Source organism: Bombus vosnesenskii, unplaced genomic scaffold (assembly GCF_011952255.1).
Source record: "Bombus vosnesenskii isolate JDL3184/JDL3185 unplaced genomic scaffold, Bvos_JDL3184-5_v1.1 scf7180000013274, whole genome shotgun sequence".
NCBI lineage: Eukaryota > Metazoa > Arthropoda > Insecta > Hymenoptera > Apidae > Bombus > Bombus vosnesenskii.
This window is the reverse complement of record NW_022882932.1, coordinates 1,559,335-1,586,900: the sequence shown is the minus strand read 5'-3', so window position 1 is coordinate 1,586,900 and position 27,566 is coordinate 1,559,335. Positions and strand designations below refer to the sequence as shown.

Genomic DNA, 27,566 nt, shown 5'->3' with positions numbered 1-27,566 from the left:
TGCACTATAAAATACTATTACCATCTAACGGTGAATAGATGAAACTAATCGAGGTGGCAAAATCAGAAAATCCAAATTTTTCTGCTGCTGGGCAGAATTTTTTAACTTTTGAGGGCTGAAATGAAAGTTCAGAATCTAAGGAATCAATTAAGCAAGGTTAGTTACAAGCAAGTTTAAAAAATCGTCCAACCAAGAATTTTTAATTTTACTTCCTGTCGATAAAACGTGTAATTTATGTGATTTATATCCTTCCAATTTAAAATTATTCTTTCGTTTGCAAGGTACCACTTCAAGGTCATTGTAATTTAAGTTGCTAAACTTATTTTTACGTATACTACAATATCGCATTATGCAAAATATATGTTGACATACAAACAAATTTTAATGAAATGTTTGAAACACTATCAAGATGACCTTCACAGGCTTTTTTTTCATCACAATCAAATGCACACCTCGAAAACATTTAAGTCCTCTTTTAGTCTTTGTCTTAATAATGTTGGAAATAATTTAAATGTTCAATCTAAAATTAACATTCTATATACTTAATAATACACGAAATATTTTCGTTCTTGCGCAACATTATCAGATAGATAAGTTTTACATTTATTTACATATTTCAAATATCATTTTAGAACCAAATTACAAAAGTTATTAAAATAAACTTGAAGAGGAGTTTTTTGGTAACGATAATGAAACTGTATTTCAAATGTGTTGAATTTGTCTATTAACACAGACAAAATATAATATATAAATTATTGAAACTAATCTTCATATAATATTCACATATAAAAAAGTTAAAGTAATAATAACAAATTAAATCTATTTAGATCCTGACTTTCTGATGCTTCTATCAATACCTTATGATGTAAGTTTAAAATGTATAGAGTAATACACGACAAAAATTTAAAATTATAGGAAAATAAAGAATGCTAGGATTTGTTTATGCAGGTAAAAGAATGTAAAAGAATTACAAGATAATTTACAATTTATAAGTATTTTAATGCAATAATAATATAATAATAATAATCAATAATATCAACTAATAATGTTATTAAATACTTTATACATATACATAGTAATGTATTTATAATTATTCGCATTTTATCATTAAGGAATTATTAGTATTTAATAGTAGCAAAGATTTTATGTAAACAGGTAAGTCTTTTTCGCACGATCAGTCCTTTGTTACAAAAAGAAGTACATTTTGTCACTCCAACTGTGTTTTCTAATTCGAAAGTATCATTGATAAACCAATATTAGTATTAATTAAACAGCAGTAAAATATTTGTTATAATATTTCACTTATGCATGATTCTATATATTTATTTATTATAAATTCATTTGAGAAAGTGTTTTGCATTAGTTATAGTTTTTTTTTATCTATGAATATTGATAATTTTGAAGTTACCAATCATGTTCAGGAGTCTACAAATAGTATACAAATCTTTGTTTACTTTCTTATTTCTATTTCTAAATTCCATTATAATCAAAAGAGGAACTTGATTGTTCATTTAGGCAAGTATAGCACCAAGAGGTAAATATTGTTTTCCAAAGCAAATGTTGTTAGTAAATAATATGGAAAAGTCAACAGGATAGATACAAATTCATAATTTTGTTCTCATGTTTATGCAGTTTTACATAATAATGAAAAGCATCATTATATATACATATATGCATACTGATTGTATAAATGATATAGATATTAATTTTTCAATTTCGTGATTTTTCTATAATAAGTAAATACTATGTTATAAATTAATCTTTACTAAAAGGAAATCTTATTGTAAAGAAAGTAAAAGATCTCTCTTACAAAAGATCCAGAACGTGTGATTTATGATGCCTAATGCATTACAAGTAGGTACATTTTAATTATACTTTATGAATTATTACTTAGAATGGTTTGGTTGTAAACAATTCTTTGAATTTTATTACAAGTTCGTTATTAGTAACATGTATTTAAAAATTCTTAAATAATTTTTGTAAACACACTTTTATGATTCTTTATGTTAGATTTTATGTCGAATTAAATGCTTGTGCTTTTCAAGTTATTAAGAAGAAGGAAAAGACAAGGGTTAAATAAGTAAATAAAGTATTGACAAAAGAATTGAAATGAAACTATGAACTAATACACTGTATTAATGTGATTTATAAATTTAATAACTTAATTGTTTTTCTATCTTTTAAAAATTAAATACATTTAACTACATATTAAGAACAAAGTTTTTAATAAATTTGTTGATCAAAATTTAATTATTTTCAACATATTGTTATTGTAAACTATTAGTAAGAATATAGAATAGAATTATTCTTAGCATTATATGAAATTCAGCTATTTCCTTTTCGTTTTACTAACTTTAGTAACTTTTTGAATTGACTTTACATTGGTTTAAGTTACTGTAATTGTTGTAAAATTACTATAAATTATAAAAATAATAATAATTCAAGGCTGCAATAATTTTAATAATAATAATCATAGTCATGATAATAATAATAATAAACATTAGGATGCAAACACATTTGCCTTATGTTTTGTATCATAACAGAAATAATATGATATATTATGTTAATAATTACCATTAGGTGCTTTTCGTTTAATTGATACAATTTAGAAATCAATCAGCATTTCCGCCTCTGGATCGAATATCCTGAACATTTGGTCACGAAATATAAGGAAAGTATGTAAAAGCGTGTTATTCAATGATAACTAGTTGAAAATCGTTATTTTCCATTAATATATGCTTTGCATTTTTTTTATACTTTGAAATATCGACGCATCTTCTGATCATATATCTTTATATAAATGCAAATTATATTTCATGACTATTGAATTATTATAGTAACACAGTTGGTTCCAAATATGCCGTAGCAGATCACAAAAGGTAGTTTCTTGAAACGAACGACTAAGTTGCGCTAAACGTATACAACACATTTACGTAAATGTTTCTGTATAAAATGCACTAGTAATAAGTATTTCAAAGTAACTTCGAAAGAGTTGACTTGTTTCCTAAAAAGCATCTTAAGGAAAGATTTTCAGTATACAAATCGATGTATATAAAATAATATGTTATAGAAATCGATATCATTCAAGACATGATGTAACAACTTTTATACAATAAGTATTATTAGAGTACTATAACAGTGTAGATTTTAAAATAATTCACAGTAAAAGAATTCTTCAATAATCATATAAAGCTCCTACTTAAATTATTAATCTATGTATTTGTGTGTGTATAGTATATGAGAGAGAGAGAGAGAGACAGAGAGAGAGAGAGAGAGAGAGAGAGAGACAGAGAGAGAGAGAGATTAAACTTGAGTTATAGCAATCTATATGGGATTCTCTTTTTGAACAGATTTCCTTCACCATATTATTTCAGAAATTCCGTCGTTATACTATTGGTAATAAAAAATTTATGTAATTTCCAGTCATTGATATAATATGACGTATGCGCGCCATGCTACTACGTCATGTAGATCCAGTTACATAAAATCTTTGGCAAAGGTATGATTAATCATTGACCCATGACTCTGTAAATATGTATCTAATATTATTGTATTCCATAAACAGCTACTCGCCATTTGTCATTTTTTACATAATTTTGATTTCTTCCAGTATGAGCATTCGGAAACGATTTTGCTCGTAAAATGCACCTGGTCGACATTATTTTGATACAATAATCATGCACGTTTCAACCAACACTATCCCCCATTACTATTGTTTCTGTTTCATGTTCTATGTGTTCTGATTCTTCATTTGTCTCAGATTCACCACGTGCATCCACAAATTCCTGTGAACAGAGTAATATTAAATTTATGACATAAATAGTCTAAGGAGAAGTTAGAAACGGGATTAATTTACTAGCACGTTAAATTAAGATCCTTACATCACGAGTGGGATCGTCAATACTGCTATCTGCATTTAAAACTTCACCTAAAAACCCCCCCAAAAAAGGAAAGAAATTAATATTCCGAGAATATCTTTATTCCAAGAAATGAGGTGCTTTGTAAGTATTATGATCCAAGCTATTGACTTTATAGCGGACAACCTACTTATGTACGTTGCAGTTTTTGTAATTAAAACAAGTAAAATTTAATTTTGTCAACCGTACGTAAGTATATGGTCGTCATTGTAGATCAAAGAATATTATCAACCCACATTCTGAAAAATTGAAAAAGTAATGAACTAACTGGATTTCGTTTGTGTTTGACTTGACACAGTGCATGTTTCTGAAAATTCACGACGTTGTATATCTGCATCAAGGGCATGAAGACGTTCTCTACTTCTGCGTAACTCTTTTCTCAACGTTTCACGTTCCTCTTCCCTTTCTTTTATAATTTCCTAGAATATATAAGAAAATACATTTTACTGAAAAAGCATTGTTTTTTTCAACTTTAAGTATTAGGTTGTCCCAAAAGCTTTTTTCGTTTTATAAGGAAATAATAGATGCACAAAATTTTTTGTTTTTTTTTATTTTACTCAATTATATATGGTCCATTTGGTTATAGAACAAAACATAAAATGTTGTTCTTTTATTACTTCTAATTATAATTTATTACTTTATAAAACGAAAGAAATTTTTGGGACAATCTAATACACAGGTACATTGTCAAAAGTGGAGTATTACCAGTAATTGTGACAATTGAGAGGTCAAAGAGTGACACACTGGTTGTAAACTCGCAATTGATATCGCTGGTTGCTGAGGATGAAGGTGCAATCGTGGTGATGGACAACCAGTCGCTTCGCAACTTGGTGGTGTTGTTAATGCCGATACCCCACGCGATGCAAGAACAGTTTCCGTTTCACTTACATTTAACGCTGAATTTAACATTCCTACTAATTGATTTGCTGCGAAAATAAAATAAAATATTACATATCTCTAGAAATATTGATAGGATTAATAGACTAACAATTTATTCGAGAAATTTTTGAGAGATAATTTATATATGATGATAAAACAAACATTATTTATTAATAAAAATACCTTGACTAATAGCAGCGAGTATAAGCTCAGAAGGCTCTTTTTCCATGCTCGATGGCTCGGACGCCATGTCTGCTACATGTTCGAAATCTTCTTTCGGAATATTTAATATATCTGCTACCAATAATTGTTTTTCGATTAAAGCTTGTTTAATAATCTCGTCTTTTCTTCTAAGACATTCTGAAAATTTAGAGAAAACAATCACGTCGTTTATGAAATATCTGTTATATCAACCGTTAAACTAACAAAAGAGATACATATCATATAATAAACAAATAAATAACATACCTATTGGTGTAAGCACCGGTTCCGCAACATGTACAGGCGGTACTTCTACGTGAACTTCAAGCGGGTCAATTAACGATGCTTGTGTACAAGTAACTAATCGTAATGGTTCTCCTGTACCAAATTAAAAAAAATATCACACATTATGTAACAAATATTCTACACAAGATAATCTTTGAAATTCTACTTCAGAAAACAACAGAACAATATACTAGATCATAATAAAAGACACAAAACCTGTTGTCGAAGGTTCAGACGAGTGTTGGTGTGGCTGTTGCTGTTTCGTTTGATCAGTCCTTGAAATCTCAGGCCCAGAAGTATTAGGCAGCTCTCCTTCTTGCTCCACGTTAGTATCTTGCGTAGATTCCTTTGTTTCTGGTTCATGCTCCCGTTCCTGATCCGTTTTATTGGGAATATTGTCATGTTCCATTGAAGAAGGATCTTCAATTGTAGGTCCAGGTTCTTCTGGCAGTGTAGTAGGCGGAGTAGGTCTTCTGCCTTGCTTATCACGAGCCTTGTACGCTTCAGCTGCCTCGGAGATGTGCTTAAACCATTGCTTTTGTTCCGCAGGCGAAGCTGCGACTAAATCATGGATTTGCGCACCGTTTTGCGATGTGTTGACCAGATAGAGAGAATTTTTGTCCACGGCGTTATTCCTGACGAGAACAGTGGATACCTTTACGATAGGACTCAATACAGAGTTCGCTTGGTTTGGGTTGATGAATTTTAGCAGGTACTTTTCGTCCTGTCGATGCAACAGGAGTATCGTATCGTCGAGTAGCACCACGTGCAGATCGACCGGTTTCGCTCGATTTTGTTCAGTTCTGCGCCACTGCAACGGACCTTCGTATATCAATTTACGTTTCGTAATGTCTAGATTCTTGAATTCCTGAACAGTCGGATGATCGAATTTATCGAATGCAGATCTATCAATTGTACGTTGGATTTCTGCCAACCTTTGATAATCTTCAGCCTCGCGTACGGCTTGGTTAACGCAACTGAGAATTTCCTTACTTCGATCGAGACTTCGCAAAACCGCGGCTCGTTCCTTTTCGTTACTCTCCGGCGTGAATTTCGCCAAATTCTCAAAGAGCAAAGGGTATTTGGTCAATCGAAGCATTCCCGTCAGGATATGATCTTTGAGCTGTAGCCTTCGACAAAGAGGATTAGCCTCGATCTCGTTCAGAAAGGAATTCAATTTCGGATCCTTGCGACGACGGTCTCGCAAGGCATCCAAGGCTACTTGTTGTTTCGCACAGTAGGTGGATGCGGCTCTCTCAAACGCCTCTCCGTTCTCGCCGTCGAACATCTCTAGGAGAAGATCTCCGACATCACCAACACACGGGTTTTCCTTCTTCTTGCGTTTCATCGTTTGGTTGAAGCGCGAATGAATCGTTAACATTTCGTCTAAATTGGAAAATAGTAACTGTATTTGGTCTAAGGGAAGTACTTGAGATTCAAGGAGCGGCTTGTGGAAGACGTGTGACAACACTCTAAGCGCCCGCACGTGTGATCGCTCCGTGTGAAAGAGTTCTGAAAAACAATACACAGAAATTACGTTTTACAGAGAACTTTTTTTACTTAACTTTTTTAATTATTCCTTGTTTCACAAGAAATATAGAATAATGTCTAATTCATAAGATAAAGCCTTTATAGCGAAGTATAAAATAATTTTTTAATAAAACTAATTCGTCTTACTAATCCTACTGTTTCACGCTTGTTTTTCCTACTTTTACGTATGCTAACAACTTCATTAATTATTAATTATTAATAATTATGAATTAAATCACATCAGGAATAATTTAAGAGTTGTAGGGAAAAATAGTGTCATCACAAGGGTTAAATAAAAAAAAAAATGGACAAAGGGTCGTCTATGTATGTCACAATGAAATAGAAGGAGAAACAAACCATTGATAACTTCTTGTCGTTTTTTCTCCGCGTTACTGAGTCGCGCAAGTACATCCTCGGCAACGCCTTGACTCCAATCTGGTGGATCCGGTTCAACATCAACATCGCTGTCCCACGAGGTCGATGTGTTGGTTGCAGAGGTTGCTGGGTGTACTTGTTCCAGGCTGGTACTGGGACTGTCCAAACTTCTCGTCGACAGGCTACTGTTCGACGAACTGCCTGCTGAATTCCCAGGAAATGTCCCAGCTTGTTCGCAGTCACTGAAACCAGCCCTATAGTCAATCGTTAGCGAATGAAGCATTCTACTACGTTTAAACTGTACTGCTACCACAGCCATTTGAAACCTTTTCAATACCTATACGCAAATTCGCTGATGTCACTGCCAATTATGCTTCCTCGGATTTCCTCGGAAATTAGACTATCGTTAAATATATTTTATAACAAAGAGTGCTATATCTATTTCTACTATAATATTTTCTTTTCTTTGTAATCTTTCTTTTTCTTAAATTGAATATTTGTTAATTGTATCTGACACGATTACTGAGCCAATATAATGAAAGCAAGAAATACGCTTTTATCGATTTTGTATACTTATAGGTATGATAAGGTACTTTGCGATTAAATTTTCTATAAATCACAAATGTTGATCAATGAACTTTTCTCACAGTTTCACTAAATTTTCATTAATTCTGATAAATTGCCCAAGCGTCAAACTTCACTGCTTATCAAAAGCAAATTTATACAACATCAAAATTGTACGTATTAATTTCCCTTTTTATTAATCTTTGACTTCAAATTTGATTTCTTTGATTTCTTTCAAATTTCAGTCCCCAATTACCTACATTGTCTAATCTCCGCTAATTGTTTATAAGAATATATTCATTTTTCGAGCAATAATATAAAAGTTGCAAACTTGTAGATACAAATCAAACATTAGGGTGTCAAAGAAGTAACAAAGCGTTAGATAAAGAATTATACCTCTCGGACCTTGTACGACGTTCATTAACACCGCGTGTCTCGTGATTAGGGGCGTCGTTAGGAAGTTCTTGTAGCCGTTCTTCGATGTTCGAGCAGCCCGGTGAAATGTCGTTTGACTGATCAAAGGGAGATGACGGTTCCGTAGAGGATATCGGACTAGTTAAATTTTCGTTGCCGCGAGAATTAGGTCGAGGACGGACACGTCGAGAACCACGTTGTCTCATCTTTTATATCTCCTTAGCCCTAAAGGGCTTCCTTGATGGGGTAAAGCTGGCAGGCATGTGCTGCCTCTGCTGTAAACGCGATGATGTTACGTATGGACATTTTTGTGCGGGACTTCCCCAATGGAGGAATATTACGTTACATCCACGAATAATTCCACTGATTCTTTTCTTCCGTTTTCCTTTATTTTTTTCTTTATTCAACAACGTGTACGATTTAAGATTTTAAACGAGAGATTAGAATTTGTATTATTTAAGACTAGAATTATCTAAATGAGACTTTTTGTATACATCTATATATTTTTTTATTTTCATTCTACTAATTTAATTCTATTCACCTATGGTATATGTAGGATATTTATTGTAGCGTACGAGAGGTCGGTAATTTAGAGTTAATTGTAAGTGGCAATTAGATTGGATAAAATTTGGTGGTGCATGAAGATGAGACTGTTCAGTTCGTTAAGATACCTTTTTAATTTGTAGATACTTTCCGTATTATAGCAATAAATACCAAACGTTTGAAATAACCCATAACTTTACTGACAAATAAATTTTGTAAGTGGATTGGTAGAAGCAAATTGTTATGTTAGAAGATTTCACCAGCTTAAAGGTTACGCGTTCTTTCTACGACAAAAGTCGGTTGACAGTACATTGGCATTTTGGCTAGATTGCCGCATTTATTATACCTTTGCTTGCATACCCTTTCCACCGAGTTCCAAGACAACTACCAAAAAGCGAGGAGATCTTGAAGAAAATACTACCCCTTTAATGCTTCGGTAATTTAAAATTATGACATATTTAGTTACGATCGATATACGAAAATATAAATTTCATCAGGAAAAATAATTATTTTCATATTTTAAAAATAAAACAATTCAGATATTAGTTGCTAAATAATTGATTGATGATGAATTGACTGAACGATTTTCACCAGATTTTGAGAGGCTTTTTATTTATTTGAAATAATCGAATAGTGTGGTCGATAAGATGTATCAAGTAAAAACGAGAGCTTAATCGACATCGATCAAACTAAGGCTTATCGAAGCCGCTCCTTCATCACTTTAATCAACCCCGTAGATATAGAAACGACATCGACTTGTGGTTGATACACTACCTTATGCATACAGTTGTACGTACTCATCAATGGTACGACTATTCTTCCGAAGTGTACAAAATTGACATATATAGTTCTTTGTTTAGCGTTGATGCCTCCTTTAACAAACGTTTGGAATTTGTTATGAAATCTTTTGCAATCACGCGCAAAAAATCGAGCTTTTTTATCGACTCGACAAATTTTGTCAAATTAATGATTTCTTAGCTAGGAATTAAAATATATAATTTTTTACTGGGCGAAATCATCAATATCATGTTTATCAATAATTCGAATAGTTTCTTTCAATTTGAAGATACCAGTTAATTGTAGCTGGCATAGTCTCAAAATTTAATTGAGACATCCAACAATGATGAATTATCGGTGACGATTTCGATTACGAAAAAATTGACGCGTGTGCAGAATGGGCCAACGATAAAGAGGCTGCAAAAGAAGCTAAGCGTACGGCCGATGTATTGATTCGAAAGTATCGATTGTCTCAAAAATAAAGGACAAGACATCTATCCGTAGCCTGATATCATTTTGGTTCTCGTTTACAGCCGTGTACACGTATTACGGCCGGATCGATACAAAACGGATCACTTTCTTTTTCCTGCCCATTTATGCGCATCGATCTTTTTAAAACCAGATGCATTAGCCGGCTAATTCATGCAAATCGTACTAACAGCCATGAGATATTAATGACTAAAAATGTATACGTGAGATAGAGGAAGTGAATTCTCTATTGCACTGCATTTATCTATAACCCTTTGGAAGCATTAAGCTTTTCGTTTCTTCTTCTATTTATTTACTTAAATTAAAAATGATAAAAGAGATATAAAATTATATTAGAAGTTTCAGGAAATATCATTGTAATGATTGAATAATCATGTATTTAATTCAAGCCCATAATTGTTTTAAAAGAGAGAAGAAGAAGAATGATTCTGAGAGATAAGGAAATTTGCCAATGTCATGAACATTTTCTAATTGTTGTCTATTGATTTTAATTGTGATGAACGTGACCCATATGTCGGACAGTTATTCCCAGAAACCTATCCCTCCATTATGCGAAACGCGTTCATACAAAGTTAATAATTTTCAATGAACTAATTGCCCCCAAATCGATTCTTTGCATCACTAAGCTAAGCACTGAATCGTTGAGAATTTTTTTTCTCCATGTTTGATGGACGTAATCAAATGTTTCAATAAGTCGACGAACAAAGAGAAAGACTAGGGTGCGATAAAAAAAAAAAAAACAAAAGGTATCGTACCGTTGTTGGCGGAAGAGAAAGCTATAAAAGAGTAATTAACCATAATGTACCTCGCTGAAATTAGGATCTAACGTGCTCGTCTGCATGTTCTATCGAACAGTCATAAAAGGGACGCCTATTTCTAATTCAGGATTTAAACGATATTTACTTTTACTAATTATCTTTAAATATTATTTTACCAACAGATCGAACATTTTTTCCTTCATTTAAAACTATAATAAGAATAATAGAAAAGTTTTTACTAATGCCTATTCATCCACGAGATATTAGCAGTAATTTCTATACTCACAACAATCCAACCAGGTTTCAATATTCATTGAATGACGTTTAAACACAGACGACACTGACGGCGGTCCAAACGAAAATAAAGTCGAGATACAGTGAAATTCTTTGCAAGCACTCTCTCTCTTTTAAAAATTATGGGAAAAGAAATAAAGAGACTTTCATCTCTCTCATGACGGAGGATTTATAACATTCCTACTCCCAACGCGTGTTTGCAAGGCGTTTTACGTCTCTCATGCTCGAATCATTAAATCACCAACGCATTAGCCGCAAACCTTGCTACACGTGTATTTTTACTAGAGACAACGAATGCGCGCGCCGTGGCTTGATTTTTATTAATGATATCACGAAATTATTATCGTTCACGTTTTTCCAAAAATAAACGCACGACAATGACGAAGATACCGATACGAGTTATTTATTTATCGAACCACGGACTCAAAGAGCCGCGATGTAGCTTCATGCTTCATCAAGTAAAAGTGAACTTCACAGTTTGTTCCGTGAGGTCAATAATCTTGTGTAGTTTTTCAAAAAAAAAAAAAAAAAAAAAAAAGGAAGAAGAAAGAAAGAAAGACGGGAAAGAAGGAAATAAAAATGCACCAAGGATTGTAGAATCCTCAAGAACATTAACAATCCGCGAGTAGAATTCATTGCGAGATTAATCGTCGATTCATTGGATTTTAAACGCGAAGCAATAATTATTCTTCCGTTTCCTCGTTGAGAATTGACATCGACTTAAGCTCTGGAGCATTACCTGCACACGAGGGATACGATGTCACTACCATGTCAAGCTGATGTGATTCGACCTACATTTCCAATAATGCGATACGAATGTATACCGCTGTAAATGACTAATAAAAAATTGCAACGATGCTGCGGATGCTGTAGATTTAAAACTACTGTAACGCACGTCACAATTGTAGAATTGTAAAATAATAAAAAATTGCAGACATTATCGGTATGCAGAATTTAAGTATTGAACATTCTTTGAATTTTTTATCGAAGAAATTTGCTCCTAAAGATGAATACCGATGAAAGGATGGATCTAGTTTCGTAATAAAGGAAATGTAAGCTTCGATAAATTTTTCAATCCAATTTAAAAAAAATTAGGTAAATAGTAAACAACGAATTCTTGTTGTTTAATGTAAATGTTCAATTTTATTCATGCTATGAAGTAACTAAAATACAATTAATTGTATGTACTCCAAAGTGCGTTATCATGTTCATTGACGCAGCGTCGCTAATGCGAGATCGTAATGACATCGCATCGTTCGTATGCACCTATTGTTCTTCATAGACTGATAATGGATGAACAACTCGCGAAATACAATTTAACTGTTCAGATATGTTTCTAAAAAATGGAATGAAAAGGTTTGGATTCTGAATAAACGAGTTAGTTAGTTGATTTTAATAGGATGAAATAGGTGAGTTCGATAAAGTACTAATAACTTGGAAATTTTTGACAACGAAAGAAATTGTAACTGGAACCATAAATGATTGTGAAATGTCGGTATGGTCAATTGATTCGTTTGTTTTTTTTTTTCATTCTATTATAATATTGTACTTATTATAACAAGATATCTATTTTCTTTTTAATTTAAACGTTTCAATAAAGAATTCCTGAAATTTACGATTAAACAATTTATAACACCGTGTATAGCGTGTAAGTGACAATGTTGTGTGTGATTAAAACGAGTGACATCCATATGCGTAGTTTAGGAATAATTTCCACTTCCTTTAATTTTACTAATTTAAATACTTTTATCTCGTGGCGCTAATGCTTTGTACAATTATAGTTATTCTACTCCATTCTTTAAATTTCACAGAAAATTTGGATTTGAACTTCGAAGCAAATTGTATTTTTCAATTCAATTTTTACTTTATTAGGACGTAAATTCTAATAAAAGTATAAACTTGTACGATATTACTATATTACAGGATATCTTTATATAACAATTCTGTGTGAAAAATTTCAATATACATTGTCTGAAGAAAAGGCATTGAAGTCACCAAATAGAGACTCGAAATTTTTATGATATCGTTAAAATCATCTGTCCAAAAAATTAAGAAAGGTTCTTTACTAAAATATTTTGCAGTATCTGTAATTTATAACAAAAGTTAATCGTCAAATGAAATCGATCGATCCCCTGATCTTATTCGAACATTAAAAAACGTAAATTAAAAACTAACTTCGTCCACTACAACGTTTCAACTCTGATTACTGTATATTTAAATAATGCCAACGTTTCACAATCATCGTCTGTTTATTTTCAAATTAATGAAAACCTACTCTCGTTCCCTGCAAAAGTCCAATTTCAGCCGTCGGTACTATTGGCTAAAATTCCAACTGGATCGATCATAATATGCATCACAGCCTCGAACAATTATATAATCTAATGTACGAAGTTAAAAATTTGTCTGGCACAAAAAATGCGATCGTTCGATCAATTTACACGAAGAACAAATCGATCGATTTGACACCCCAATGAGTTTAATCTCGATTCGCGGACAACACGAGCGATCGTTAGAAACGATCAAGTAAAAGTCAAGTCGACATAGAGAAGGAAATCGCGAAACGAGACCGTGGAACAACAATCGATGTTCGATGCGTTTCGGGAAAACGGAACGGGTGAACGCGTGGGTGTTTCGTACTATCGAAGCGACGCAATAGCTACCCGCGGAATTGAACGTTTAACGTCAGACTGAAGGTCTTCTGACTGGCATGCATATACACCTTTGCCAGAGGAAGAGCAACGAGTCGAGTCTGCGCTGTTTGCACGTGGACGTGGATCTAGAGCGTCAAGAAACGAGAAGTCGCCGGTTAAGAACCGGAGGACTCTGCCAAAAATCTATACACGGTGTGTCTGCAAAATTCCAGGCCCGAGTGAAAAGCCGGGAATAGACTTTCCAGCTGATCTTTGAACTACGGATCAAACACGCGTCTGATATTATGGGCGAACAAAAGGAGGAGATGAATTTGTCAGGAAATAAAGGGAGGTATTAAGGACTTTATTAGATATTTAATGGATTAGGATATGTTGAAATTGTGGATATATGTATAGTCTTCGAAACTATACTGTTAAAATAAGATAATCGAATGGCTTTTTATGTAATTTTATGAAGATATGATGAAGGAGATGATGTAAAGGAATATATCTGACAAATGAAATGTAGGTTTTAGTTTTGGTAAGTCAGTCAGTTATAATATTACATAAAAATGAAATACTCAAAGATAGTAAAATATAGAGGTAAACAAATCTTTATGATGTTTTTTCCCATTACTTCGTACATTTAAAATTTATTATTTTGGCATAGATTATTCTGTCCGTCTGTGGTCAACATGTCATCGATGAAATATTCGAATAAAATATGGGAAACGTAAATACGTTGCCTCTTAGGTAGTTTCCTTACTTACTTAACTTTAAGATTTTACAGTTATACCCTATATTTATTAGGTTCCAGGTAAGCACGTGAAATACAAGACGGCAAATGACGATGCCTGAAGGAATATCATCAAGCAATACAATCTTTATATATGCAATTTTATCGCTATTAAATATTTTCACTAAGAAATTGAGCAAACTTGTATATTTCAGGGTTCACAGATAAATTGCACGAGAAGGTAGGAAGGATATACAAATTAGAATAATCAAAGTAAAATGATGAAAGTTCGTTAAATGTTATTCCATCAATTAATATTGTTGCTTCATAAATTTATAAACAGTCTCAATAAAATGAAATCGTATAGAGTAGACCCATATTTTTCAGTAAAGGGAACGCAAGCTATCAATGTGAAATCCAAATTCGTTTAGAAATAGTGCCGAACTTCGTAACGTTTCTATTTTGGCAATTATACAATTGCGTAATAAAATAGCAGTGACAGTTTGACGGAGCAGTAGAAACAATTTGAGAAATAGTTTATCGTTTCGCATCGACAAGAGCGTGCGTATTTCGTTAAAATAAAATTTATAGAAAATCTGTGAAATATTAAATCTAATAAACTATCGAAATTCTACGAGTGAACTCAAATTTTTATAGCTAGGAAATTAGAGTTTTCACTCGTATTATCAATTATCATGCGTATATCAAATACATTGTCTACTCACTTTGTTTTGGAGAGATTTGGATCGCTGGTCTTCCTCTTCTCTCGTAACTGTCGCTATAACGAAAACAGTCACATGATACTCAGACATATATACCAACGATAAATACTAAATTAATTCGTCCGAAATGAAATCTCGTTTCATCGAAGCTTATGTAAAAATCAATTTTGCGAAACTCAAACGATGTTTCCGGTCTTGAAATTTTAATTCGTTCCACGAATCATCTGTTTATACGTTACACGCTAGAAAAATTTCGAAATAAAAGTTGTCGAAATTCTTACCTTGTGATGTATCCGCTCCTTGTAACTTTCAGACCTGTTTATGTTTGACGTCTTTGGCTTACTGGAAATATTTTGCTGCACCCTAAGTAATCGTAATTAATAAAGCATAAATTAATGTCTATAACAAAAATCAGCTGAAGGACTGCGATGAATAAAATGAAAACATATTGATGAAACTATGATACTAAATCAAAGCACTTTGAAAATCACATGTTAGAAAAAATAATGCGGGTCTTATAAATACAAAGTTATGAAATTGATGCGATAACTACGGGATGAAAACAATCTGAAAACAAATTTCTATATGATGCTCGTATCGTTGAACGATTTAAAAAATTGTCGTGACGAAATACGAATAAAAGAAACGCAAGGATTTGTTACAAGAATTCCTATAAGTTGCACATGTTTTTTTATTATAGGGATCAATAGAACAGGGTTGAAGCAATTCAAAGAAAATGTTCTTTTTAGCAATCTCATGCAAGTATGAAGTGCATACATTTCAGAAATATCTTCCCGCGAAGAAGGATTGTCCATACTATCGGCGTGATCGGAGGCTCCGCTGTAAGCGGAAATGCGTCCTCTTTCGCTACTACTACGCGTGTTTCCGGCTATAACGCCCCCGCGATGCTCTCCTAAAAACATGAAATAAACGAACGTATTCATTAATTATTTCGATATCTGTACTAGTCTAATACACTAATTTGGCTAATCGCCGATAAATATATTCTCAATTTTAATTCACTTATATTCAATCAACTTTGTTTTATATTATATAGATTACTTTTCCTATACATAATGTTTATAGGATATCAAAGACTCTTCTAGACTTTTCAGTATAATTTGAATAGAGCGTTAGAAGAATCGATTGTAGTTTTCAATACGCGTTTATTTTATCTTCCGTTTTTGTTAAGAAATGAAAGCATTTAATAGGATAAAGAAATCGTAGTGTAACAGAATCGGTAACACAGTATAGTTAAATTATTTTGATTCGCATGAATGCACCATAAAAAAGGCCATCGCAGGTGTGTTACAAGCGAACCTATCGATTTTCGATACTATACTTCTGTACGCTTACTTTTCCTTCTCGGATATACTGTTCTTTTAAAATGCATTAAATTTATAAACAGTGTTTTAAAAATACAAATGGATCTCTAAATACTCATTGTTATTATAGAAATTTCTCCAACTTGTAAAATTCACACAAACTTAATGTGATAAATGTACTAAGTATAAATTGAAAAAAAAAAAAAAAAAGAAACGTAATTGAATTTAACGTGCATATTACTTGAAGAATCGATTAGAGGCAATCATGATAATTAGACAAGATCGCTGTTCTTCGATTTTTTTTTTCCACAAATTAGAGTATGTCGAATATAAAGATATGACTAATTTTGTCCAGAAATTCCACATAATAATACGAAAGAATCTTCCTATCGCAGGGTTAATGGAAATGAAACGAATATTTCGATTTAACTCGTCTATTTGATGCCAGCAAGCATCAAATTAACACGGTCCATGATGTCTGGCATTTCTCCAACTATCCAGTCGTATGTGGAGGCTTATCAGGTAAGGAATGCGGTTCAGGGTAAAAGCAGATCATGAGAACGTGTGCGGAGAGGGTGGTTACATTTAATCTCTAGCTAAGCAAATACACAGATCAAAATCGATTTATCACGTCAATAAAATACCGTAAATCGATCAAAGGAACATAATTCTAACGTAATTCTCTAACTGTAGACAACATGCAATCAGCTACATTAAATAGGTATTTTTGAGCTGACTGAATACACGAGTGTATAGTATTATATCCGTCTATGATCGCCGATTTAAGATTCTTCGTAGAAAATTTCGCATTCGTTCCGTTCAAAGAAAACTAAACAATTATTCGATAATAAGTAAATTGTTTTGTTACAGCCGTGAGGTCTGGAAGGCTGTCACCCACCAGATTAACATCCAACAATATGAATTTAACTAACGTTTGTCACAATTCCTTTCCTAAATTATCTGAAAGACCAAATGGACGATGATTAAGCATCGCTAACCCCGTGAAGTTTGAAGATCGAGGAAGGAGGTCAAATAATCCGAGTGAAATCGTAATATCATCAAAGACCACCGATGTCAACATTTCGCTGACTGGAAAAAAGTTAAATGGCTAAATAAATATCCAATGAAGGCTCGGTACCGCCTAAAAATAGCATCGTAAAAAAGTTGGTGTTCTTGAACCTCGTAAGCAGACAGATAGTTATAGATCAGCAGGGGTAGGTATGCTGAGGGGATGCAACGAAGGAAAAGCTTAAGTCTCGAGTATTTTTAGATAGGGCGATGTAGGCGCGTGTCGCAGAGGCCGGAAATCGTTTTGTGGGCCCCTCCTTCCCGTTTTCTTCTTCGTTGTTGTCGTTGCCGTCTGCGTTCGTGCCGCACGAGATCTATCTTATTTTCTTTCCTCTCGTTTCAACGCATACTTGCCACATAGTTACAGCAAATGACAATCATCATTCAAATAAAGTCACTCGGTCAGAAATGAAAACTGGCGATCCAACTATCGGAAAATCTTTTTCATACGAAACAATTTTTCATAGCTTAGAAATCTTTAAAATCTGTTCTTGCATACAAATTATTTAATTATTATATTAATAATATATCATACGTTGCCATTTGAACTTGAGATAAAGAAAAGAAAGAAAATGTCTTTACCATACAGAATTAACCAGTTTTGTAAAAACAATACTTAAATATATCACCTCTGTTTTGTACTCTGCATTTTATATACAAGTTACACCTTGATAGTTGCTTCGAACTATTTTAGATATTTCATCATAAAAATTATCAATGTATTATATTTAACACGGGATCAAAATACTCGTACCTTCATATAAGCTTAAAATACTTTTCTGTAATATTCCAAATTTCATCCTTAACTACGTGAATACTTATAATTTGCATCACAGCATGATCATTATAATTATGCCTGTATATACTCAATACAGAACGATGAAATTTATATTAATGAAAGAGTGAATTCAAAGGTTGAAATGTTTCTTTACGAGAAAGAAATCCATGTTTTTCTTCGATGAAATCACGAAGAAGCATGTATAGATGCAAAAAATAAACAATCCGTCTACATGACTGCGTGCGATTTCCAGTACATTCTGGTCTAATTTTGTCTAGACACGTAGTATTTGTATAGCCGCAAGGTTCCCCGTTCATGAGATATCTGCCGGAGAAAAGCCAAAGATGACGACAAAATAGCCACCCATATCATCTTCAATATTGGCTTTATAGACGCAGTGAAAATTTATGAACGTATCTGACGAGCAACACGCGGCAAGAATTTCTACCGAGTGGCTTGTTAAAGCTTGGCAATTCCTGTTTTTAACTTCTACGACTCCAGCGAAACGTTCCTACGCGCCACAGAAACATTTCCTTCCGAAAGTTCACAACTTTCAATGTTACTAATAAAAATTTGATCAATCAGAGTTTACCATTGCCGTACAGATCAAAACTTTTAGAACGTATCCAATTTTATGAAAATTTGCAAAGATCGATAAGTAACCAAACAAATTGAATCCCTTCAAAAATATCGCGAATCATATAGAAGTAGTTACAAGACTCGAAGAAATACTTCAAATTTGATTTTCGATTTTATATTGATCTTCTTGTTTGATTTCTGATTTTTCGTTTTTCACGTTCATCCGATACATTTATTTGGCAGACGCGAAAGACAAAACGAGAACTGTTGAAACAAACCTGTCTCTTTCTCTACACCAGTAATTTCCTTCAAACCGGTGTCGTCAGGCTTGCTCGAAGAATCAGTCCCATCGTAGAATACACTATCGTTCACGTTTTCACAACACGTTGATACATTTAGACGATCCAAACCAACGATCAAAGCTGTTTCTATAATTTTGCTCGGTTCGCGTGTCTTTCTCACAGCGGCAAAAGTCTCCCAAACTTTACCGGCAAATGAGCCTTTGCTCATGTGTGGCACCACGGTTCTCTGCTTGATCGTTTTCAGCTTCGTTTTCTTTGCAACTTTGTCTTTGCTTACTTTCTCGCGCACCACTATCGAACCTATTCCGATTGATATATTTTTCTAACGTTTCTCGCGAATCCAAACATTCATTGTAGAATCCATTTGAAATTCGAAGAATCTCCATTCGTGTTTAGTAGATACGTTATTATTTAATTAATTATTTCAAAAACTGATTCTGAGAACTGTGATTTCTTGCAATAGTTTATGAATCATAATGTGAAATATGACATACGCTAAAAAGCTACAAGCTACAACTTCTCATAATCAAATATTAAATAGTGAACTTCTATATTGATAAATTCTATTCACATTGGTATAATTAGTTTCTTTTCCTAAATTAATTTATCGCTACGATCTTTAACAATAGTATTCACTTAAAAATACATATCAGCACAAACTTTACTGTTTCGGTAATCTTCGTATTTCCTCATGAACGTTCCGATAATGATATCGAAACGACGATAATGAAAACCAGAATGTTTAGTCACTAGCATCGCGTAATTATCAAAAAGAAGAAAAAATACAATAAAACGCGCCGCCTAGAGGAGGCTCTTCGATCCAAATGAATTATTAGATATTCACGCCATCTTTACCGTCACCCTTCAGCTTCCGATTGAATCTGTTCCTGCATCTTCCCGAGGAAAGCCTGAAGCTAGCAAAGCCAGCGATCAGGGGCGAGGGGTTGGTGGTCGTTGGGTAAGGGTTGCAGTCCGGTTCCCCCTGCAAGGGATCACGCAACTGTTGCACCTCGACCATGTGCACACCTCGATGTTTCACCACCGAGAAAATAATAATCGGGGTGGTTTCTCTACTTCTCGCGGCAACAACCGAGCTGACACTAATTTCCCTTGAAGCCGCTCTCGCTTCTTTTCCTCGGAGACTGCCGTTGGTTTCCGGTTAGACCCCACCAGACCGCCCCCCGCTCGTTTTACAACTACGTTCACGCGTAAGTGTATTCACGAATGTACAGGGTGTGCGTGTGATTCTGATTTTCAAATCCCTCCGACCTAACCCTCGGGGAACATCAAGGACGATCTTCGCGTTCAAGATATTGATGTACTTAAAGTCTCTCTTAAAGGGTAGCTCTCTCTTGCTCAACTTTTCTTCTGTTACCTCTTACAGCGTCGAGAGATACTACTTGCCAGACCCCAGCTTTATTTTACTTGTTTACGTTGTTTGTTACGAGCGTAGAAACGTTAATGAGAAAAGTGATCGCTGTGGAATTCTTTGTGGCTTGTTGAGACCCTTTTTCGTTAATTTTGTATACGTAGTCGTTGGTTTTATGAATGGATACTTTTGAGAAATTTGCGGATTCGTATTTAACAGAGAATAGATTGTGATAACATGTACAAGGTTCTCTAAATATTATAAAATTCTTGAAAATTAATATAAGCAGTAAAAAAATAATAAGTGAACAAGTTAACAAAATGATAATTGAACTGTTACAAGTGTAACTCGTTTAATTTATATGTGCAATTTAGAAAAGTTACAACAGAAAGTTTTTGTAAGATAGTTATACGTATTATCTTTAAGCAAACAGCAAATTGCTTATACACCCTGTATATAAATACAAATCTATGTGGTTGTGATTCTAGGCCTCTTCCCGCGGTTTCCTCTCTTCTCTGTTCTTCCTTCCTTCCTCTTCTCTTTTATAAATTCAGTAGAAAAGAGCGCAGTGCACAACCAACACAATTCGTTTTGCGAAACTTCCTTATCGGACAACGCGATTATTGTAACAACGAAACTCGATAAAAACCTACACTCCGTCTCAAACGTATGAAATATCGATTATGTACTTCAACATTGACACTTTTCTCTTTAATTTTTTCTTTTAAACGATTGTACAAATATTAAAGAACACGAAAATATTGTTATTAATACGCATAACATTACATAAAATAATTACTACTTTCGATAGAATCGTCACTAGAAACGTGGAATAATCCTTAATATTTTTGTAGCGAATCGATGTATTTTTACAAAACTTGCATATATTCACGAAAACGTTTTATCAAGCCAACACACTATCAATTTAAAAGGCTGAGGAGAGGATGTCGATAAAGAACCATCGAGGGTCGTAACAAACAATTTTCAACGAATTTTTCAAGTGGGAATTTTTGCACAACTAACTTCATTACACTTCTTTCACCATTGGCGATATGCTTTAAATTATTTTTTAATGAAAGAGAATGAGAGTTATCATTAATTTACAATAAATGTTAAGTGCTTCCGACGAGACAAACAATCCTAACAATGGCTGACGCGTTCGTCAAGGAACGCCTCATTCGAAATGAAGACAGTAAACTACGAGATAACGGATAACATTAACAAAAAGGAAGAAAAATATATAGGCATCACACTTACATAGTTAAACAAGCATACGTAATCGTAAGTTGCAACGACAGTATGATGTACAACAAAACATTGCGAATTGATATAGATATTATCGTCGTGGAAAATGTATGTTTAACGAAAAGTTGAATTTACTTGTACTTTGTCACTCTGAACAAAGTACGTATATTTGTATTTGTCAGCACAAAATTATTTATGGTGCATCGTGTGCGGTGCAAAATATAGATTTGTTCTGAGAAATACACTAAAATTAATAGCATTTGGTAAGTTATCACGCTATGTAACGAATGAACTAATTAATATAGACGTATTCTTATTTTATATATAATATGAAAAAAAAAAGATTTATTGTCGATTTTCCATGAATTAATATATTTGACTATCATGAGATTTAAAAAATTTTAGTATATTATCATATATTTAAAAATAAAGCAATAAATATGTTATTGTATACTACGAGATATAAAATATCAAAATTTATTTCCTTTGATTGGAACAAAATATAGCTATAAAACTTTGTAAACAACAAACAATAAATGATTAAACAATAAATCATAACGTTAACGCAACGGCGTATGTAGTTACAAACTCCATTGTTTTATACGATTGCTGCAGTTAAAAGTATATTTTTCTAATATTATTTCATTTAATAGTTTAATGCAAGTAGCAAACTTACCATTTTCACCATCAGTCAATGTACCAGTATCTTCCTCGTTCCTTTTAATCTTGTCTGTAACAATAAAATATCCTATATTATAAAAACAAACTATTAAAAGACAAAGAAGCCTACAAAATTCACATTTGTACATTTATTTACGATATACGTGTACATAGAAGGGAAGCAGTACAACAAATATTTCTGTCATAGAGTGTAATGTAAAATTCGAATTATTTACCATGAAACATGTGATTTTGAGGATGATGATGGTGTGATGATGGTGGTTTCCTTTCAGGCCTGATACGCTCCATCAATTTGCTTATACGATCATTGCCTCTTTCCTTTCTAACCAATGGTCCAGGACAATTTTCTTCTACTACTCGAACACATTGACGATGAACACTTAGAGAACAATCTGTAACAAAATGGAAAAGTTGCTTCAATTTTTAATTGTGTCGATATTCACACGTGATCTCAAATTTATATTTTCTAATTTTTAATTTAGTAATATCTATATAAATTTACACACCACTACATAAATATCCTTGAGGTCCAATTCCACCAATGATAAGTTGACAATGATTACAATAAGTAATAGTAAAGTATTGATGAGCTACAAAATGATGACCTCTGATTGTCATTTTTCTTGTTTTTCCTGTAAGCAGGCGGGCTTTGAGATTTGACTTATCTTTTGCGACAAAAGTAGGTACTCGATCAAGCGATACTGGTCGAACTTGAAAAATTTTTGTTAATATTGTTGCCAAACCAGCTGCTGTTGTGAATTGTCGCAAATCTACGTGTTCTTTTTCAATATCTTCTCTGAAACATTATATAAATAATAATGTAACGCTATATGCCATGATATGTTAAGAATTAAAACTATGTATATTTTTTTGTTAATGAACTTACAAATAAGGCTCCATTTTGGGTAAGAGGTATGTTTCTATGATTTTTGTTTCTCGCGCCTTATCAGATGCACTTTCATCCAACTGAGCGTCGCTTGGACCAAATAACGTACCTAATCCAGCAGTTCTCTTTTGTTGAAAGTCTGCAAGTTGCTCGTTTAGCTCTTCTTTTGCACGTGTACGAGCTTTCCAAAATATCTGCCAAGAATACAATATTTTATATAATCATATTCGGCAAACGATGCGTATATACTTTTGCATAACACATACTTTTCGTAGAATCTCTTCCTTATCAGATTCCTTTAAAAGAACGTCGTCTATTTCATGTGCTACATTTTCGTCTACATTATGCAGACGGAGAGGCTATATATAAAACGGTTTTGAGTTAAATATGATCCCCATATATTCAAGAGAAAAAAGATATCTTTTTCAAATTACTTACTGCACCAGGTACTAAAAAACTAGAATGAATTTCATATGCCCACTTCCTCATTTCTTTTGCATTGCCTTCTTTGTACAGATCCGTTACTAAGTAGAACAACTAAAATAATATAATAATTTAAACTGACTTTGGATAATAAAATTCAATATTCGAAGACATCACCACTATATATGATATAATACTTACCAGACTGGAGGGATCGCTGTTTGACAAAACATAATTAATAAATACAGCAAGGTGTGCATGATGTCCCCATAATCGAGACAAAGATTTGAATGGTCCATGGTCTTCTAACTGTCCCTACAACGACAATTAACATAGCAATTATGAATCCATATAAATGATTTCATTTAAAATTAAAAACAAAGAACTATATATAAAATTTATAAAACTCACAACTTCTTGATCACTCATATCATCGTCTTCCATTGACATAATTGGCTGCTGTAATATTGGCAGTCCAGGAATGCCTTCATTTAATATTGTCTAAAGAAGGAAAAATACATTGGTAAGTATCACAGATTATTTAAGGAACTCAGCTTTTTGATTAAAAACTTACATCGTTAATAGTAGAACTGGAGGTATCGTTTCCTGGACTAGCAACTGGATATGGTGGAGGTGGAGTTCCTGGAGGAGTGATATGAGGTAATTCATCTATATCAATGTCACTATGCCTTACATGCCTTGGAGGAGAAAGATCATTCATTGACTCTGATGCTATTAAACGTCTACTAGCTTCTGATGGAGAAATAGTTGTTGTTCCCAATTGTTCTGGACTGGATTTCGTTCGTTGATGTTTATTAAGTGAATTTGAGGAACCCAAATTTGCACCCTGTGAAAGCTATAAGGAAATTAAATACTTATTTATTAAATAATAGATAATCAGAACATTATATCAGTAAATTAAATACAAGAATAAACTAGAATATTGAGTGATTCATTATGCAGAAATACTATAAAATTGTACTATATGCGTTTCATACCACACACCATAAGAATTGCTAAACACTGCAATCACAGTAAACGAAATAAAACATATACTTAACAGACAATGTTTAAAGGTACATACTGCATAACCATAAATTTTTCTTAGATCACATAAAGTATATTTCAGTACATATCACAAACATACTTAAAATACATTACTTAGTAAAATATATTACTCAAGCAACACTTCAATAAACAAGCACAGTTTCTGAAATGTAATATTTGTCATAAGTTTTTGATGGAACTACACATAAGGTATTTGCAAAAGAAGCAAAACAAAGTATTATTATAACATAGGTACTTGATTATTATTTAACATAATTGTGATAGATGTATTAAATGATATGAAATTTAATAGGAATGATATTTATAAAATATATTTTAAAATATAAAAGTATAAATTATCCAATATATAAATATCTGTTAAAGGTATTCACATTGTGATTCTGTGGTACTTCTCTTTTACCATGCATACATTGATATAAATTATTTATTTAATGACTTAGCGATTAAACTACTTACAGAGTTAGGTATGCCATGACTGGTGGTTGAGGGCGTTAAATGAGTCAACAGATGACGCTCCAGCTCCAACTGGGCTACGTGGTGCGTATTTGTAGTAGGCGGAGGTCTGGGAGGCAATGGTGGCGGAGACAGGCTTTGCATGGACAAGGATTTACGAGATGGTAGAGGCGGTGGTACATCACCACTGCTACTACTTAAGGGTGAATAATAACCCGGGGAACACGAGGTGTTTGTTACCAACGAGCAAAGCTGTAAGACACAACAAAAGCTGGTTAGATAAAGTTAGCAAAAGCTTAAATACATCCCTATATGGCTGCATTTGAAAATTTCAATTGTAATACAAGCACACATTGTATAAAAGTTGTATCTATACAGCTCAAAAAATATATGTATAAAAGCAGAACATAGGCTTTGTTATTTCTTGTTGTTTATCATAATATACTGTAAGCTATTAATAAATATATCAAAGATTACCGAACTACTATAATAATCAATGATTAAACTTATATTCATACTCTCGTCATTATGCTTTCCATTCATAAAAATAAACATCTCAATAATATCATGCCGAGCAACTATTTAATACACTGAATAACATAAACTGGGACTGTCAAACACTGACATAAAAGCAAGACACAATAAAATATATAGGGACATAAGAAATGTTAATGAATGTAAGCGTTAAAACGAATTCACGTCTTTATGAATAAGATTATGAATAATAACATAATATTTATGATGTAATATATGTATGAACAATGAACAATTATAGTTTACTGGTATAAAATTAATGCAGGATATTAATGCAATAATTAGAAATTTTCAAAGTAACTTGAACATATTATTAAAGCATACCATAAGATTAAAAAACCATACCTGTTCATTGGTTGTAATAGCAGCTAGTTGGTCCTGCAGAGTGCGTACCCTCCTTTCGGCGCCCGCTAGTTCTGTTTGTCGTGCTACAACATTAACATTACTACTACCAGTACTAGCTTTCGCGAGTTCGCTGCGAAGCTTATCAACGTAACTTTGTTCTTTCTCCAACATAAGCTGGAATGTATGAACGCGCTGAGTTTCCAATTGCCGTTTTTTCTCATGCTAAAATATAAGAAAAGGATTTGTATTATATTATACTTTTATTATATTAAAAAGTTATTGAATCCAATTCATAAATCCCTTCGTAAATAAAGCAAAAAATATCGACTTACATCAACGGGTTGAGGTCCTGTAATACGTGCGTTACACGGTGCACCGGTCGCTGGAGCAGTCGACGCCCTGAGTAAGGAAGTTGCCGGTTGCGAGGGTGATACCATCGTGGTACCGGCTGATAAACTAACTGGTCGCTGGTGTCCACCCGCCAAACCAACTTGCAGCCCTGTGGCCGTCGTTGTCGCGCTATTCGTTGCAACTGGCTTCTGCTGTACCGTCAGTACCACCTGCGTCGAAGCTGCAACAAGGGTTCAAGGACGATGATTAGTCACCTTTCGCATACCTCCGCCGGTCCTTCCCCCGCGTTTGACCCTCCACCTTTCTTTTGAGACTTGCTCGAACAGTCAGTACTTGTATTTTCTTTCACAAGAATTTAGATTCCTCTCGACTATTAAATGTTTTCTATGGATAATCTGTGTACACTAAATACTACGTAATTACGAAAATTTGTCAATTGAAATCATCAGTAATATTGTACTGTACTGATTTTAAGGTTTTGACATGCCTTTATGTTTAATGTAAATTGCGTGTTTTGTTTTTTAATTATTTGTATGTATTTAATAAACGATCATGCGATCGTTGATACGCAATATCTGATAAGTAATCTGGAAAGTACAGGTTGTGTATACGATATTGCGACAACCAAATGTTCATTAAGAAATCGTAAAGTCATATAGCAAACTTGTAAGCAAAGAATTGAAAGTAATCTTGGTCGTGGCTATAATTAAAATATTCTTCAATGAGTATATATATACTTTGTAAAGGATTAAACTGTTAAAATTTATCGATGACAAATTTTCGATAGACCTAAAACTACTTATCCAAGCAGAGTATAAAAGAATTCCTAGATCTCTTATCAGACAAAAAAAATTGTAATAGCGAATAAAAATGTAAACAGAATACATTTATCATGAATAGAATGTTTATATAGAACTAACTACAAATCTAGTCTCTGCTTACGCCGTCAATGACTCATTCCTACGCTCAGCTGAGACGTATGACGTCATTATATTTTTCTAATTCTGGAAATGCATATCCGTATCAGAAAATTAATTAACAAAAC

The 27,566-nt window shown here is 33.2% G+C and overlaps 1 protein-coding gene across 5 annotated transcripts in view; it reads right to left on the bottom strand.

Annotated features, from left to right (window-relative positions):
* Window positions 1–3,415: 3,415 nt before the first annotated feature.
* LOC117231814 (rho guanine nucleotide exchange factor 11) overlaps window positions 3,416–27,566 on the bottom strand; it is a 34,036-nt gene continuing 9,885 nt past the window's right edge. For 2 of the 5 annotated variants that reach the window (XM_033490636.1, XM_033490638.1), the window contains 23 exons: window positions 26,503–26,741; window positions 26,171–26,392; window positions 25,295–25,543; window positions 24,345–24,626; window positions 24,182–24,271; window positions 23,972–24,085; window positions 23,786–23,884; window positions 23,614–23,706; window positions 23,348–23,541; window positions 22,968–23,257; window positions 22,677–22,853; window positions 22,457–22,510; window positions 15,892–16,027; window positions 15,396–15,477; window positions 15,118–15,170; window positions 7,170–7,441; window positions 5,499–6,794; window positions 5,265–5,375; window positions 4,980–5,156; window positions 4,623–4,843; window positions 4,186–4,336; window positions 3,882–3,928; window positions 3,416–3,785 (listed from right to left, as the gene is read on the bottom strand). In XM_033490636.1, the coding sequence (XP_033346527.1) occupies window positions 3,687–3,785; window positions 3,882–3,928; window positions 4,186–4,336; window positions 4,623–4,843; window positions 4,980–5,156; window positions 5,265–5,375; window positions 5,499–6,794; window positions 7,170–7,441; window positions 15,118–15,170; window positions 15,396–15,477; window positions 15,892–16,027; window positions 22,457–22,510; window positions 22,677–22,853; window positions 22,968–23,257; window positions 23,348–23,541; window positions 23,614–23,706; window positions 23,786–23,884; window positions 23,972–24,085; window positions 24,182–24,271; window positions 24,345–24,626; window positions 25,295–25,543; window positions 26,171–26,392; window positions 26,503–26,741 (4,748 nt within the window). In that variant the 3' untranslated portion in view covers window positions 3,416–3,686. Of the gene's footprint in view, window positions 3,786–3,881; window positions 3,929–4,153; window positions 4,337–4,622; window positions 4,844–4,979; window positions 5,157–5,264; window positions 5,376–5,498; window positions 6,795–7,169; window positions 7,442–15,117; window positions 15,171–15,395; window positions 15,478–15,891; window positions 16,028–22,456; window positions 22,511–22,676; window positions 22,854–22,967; window positions 23,258–23,347; window positions 23,542–23,613; window positions 23,707–23,785; window positions 23,885–23,971; window positions 24,086–24,181; window positions 24,272–24,344; window positions 24,627–25,294; window positions 25,544–26,170; window positions 26,393–26,502; window positions 26,742–27,566 lie in introns of all 5 variants that reach the window. The other 3 variants (XM_033490637.1, XR_004493026.1, XM_033490639.1) reach the window with 3 other exon arrangements.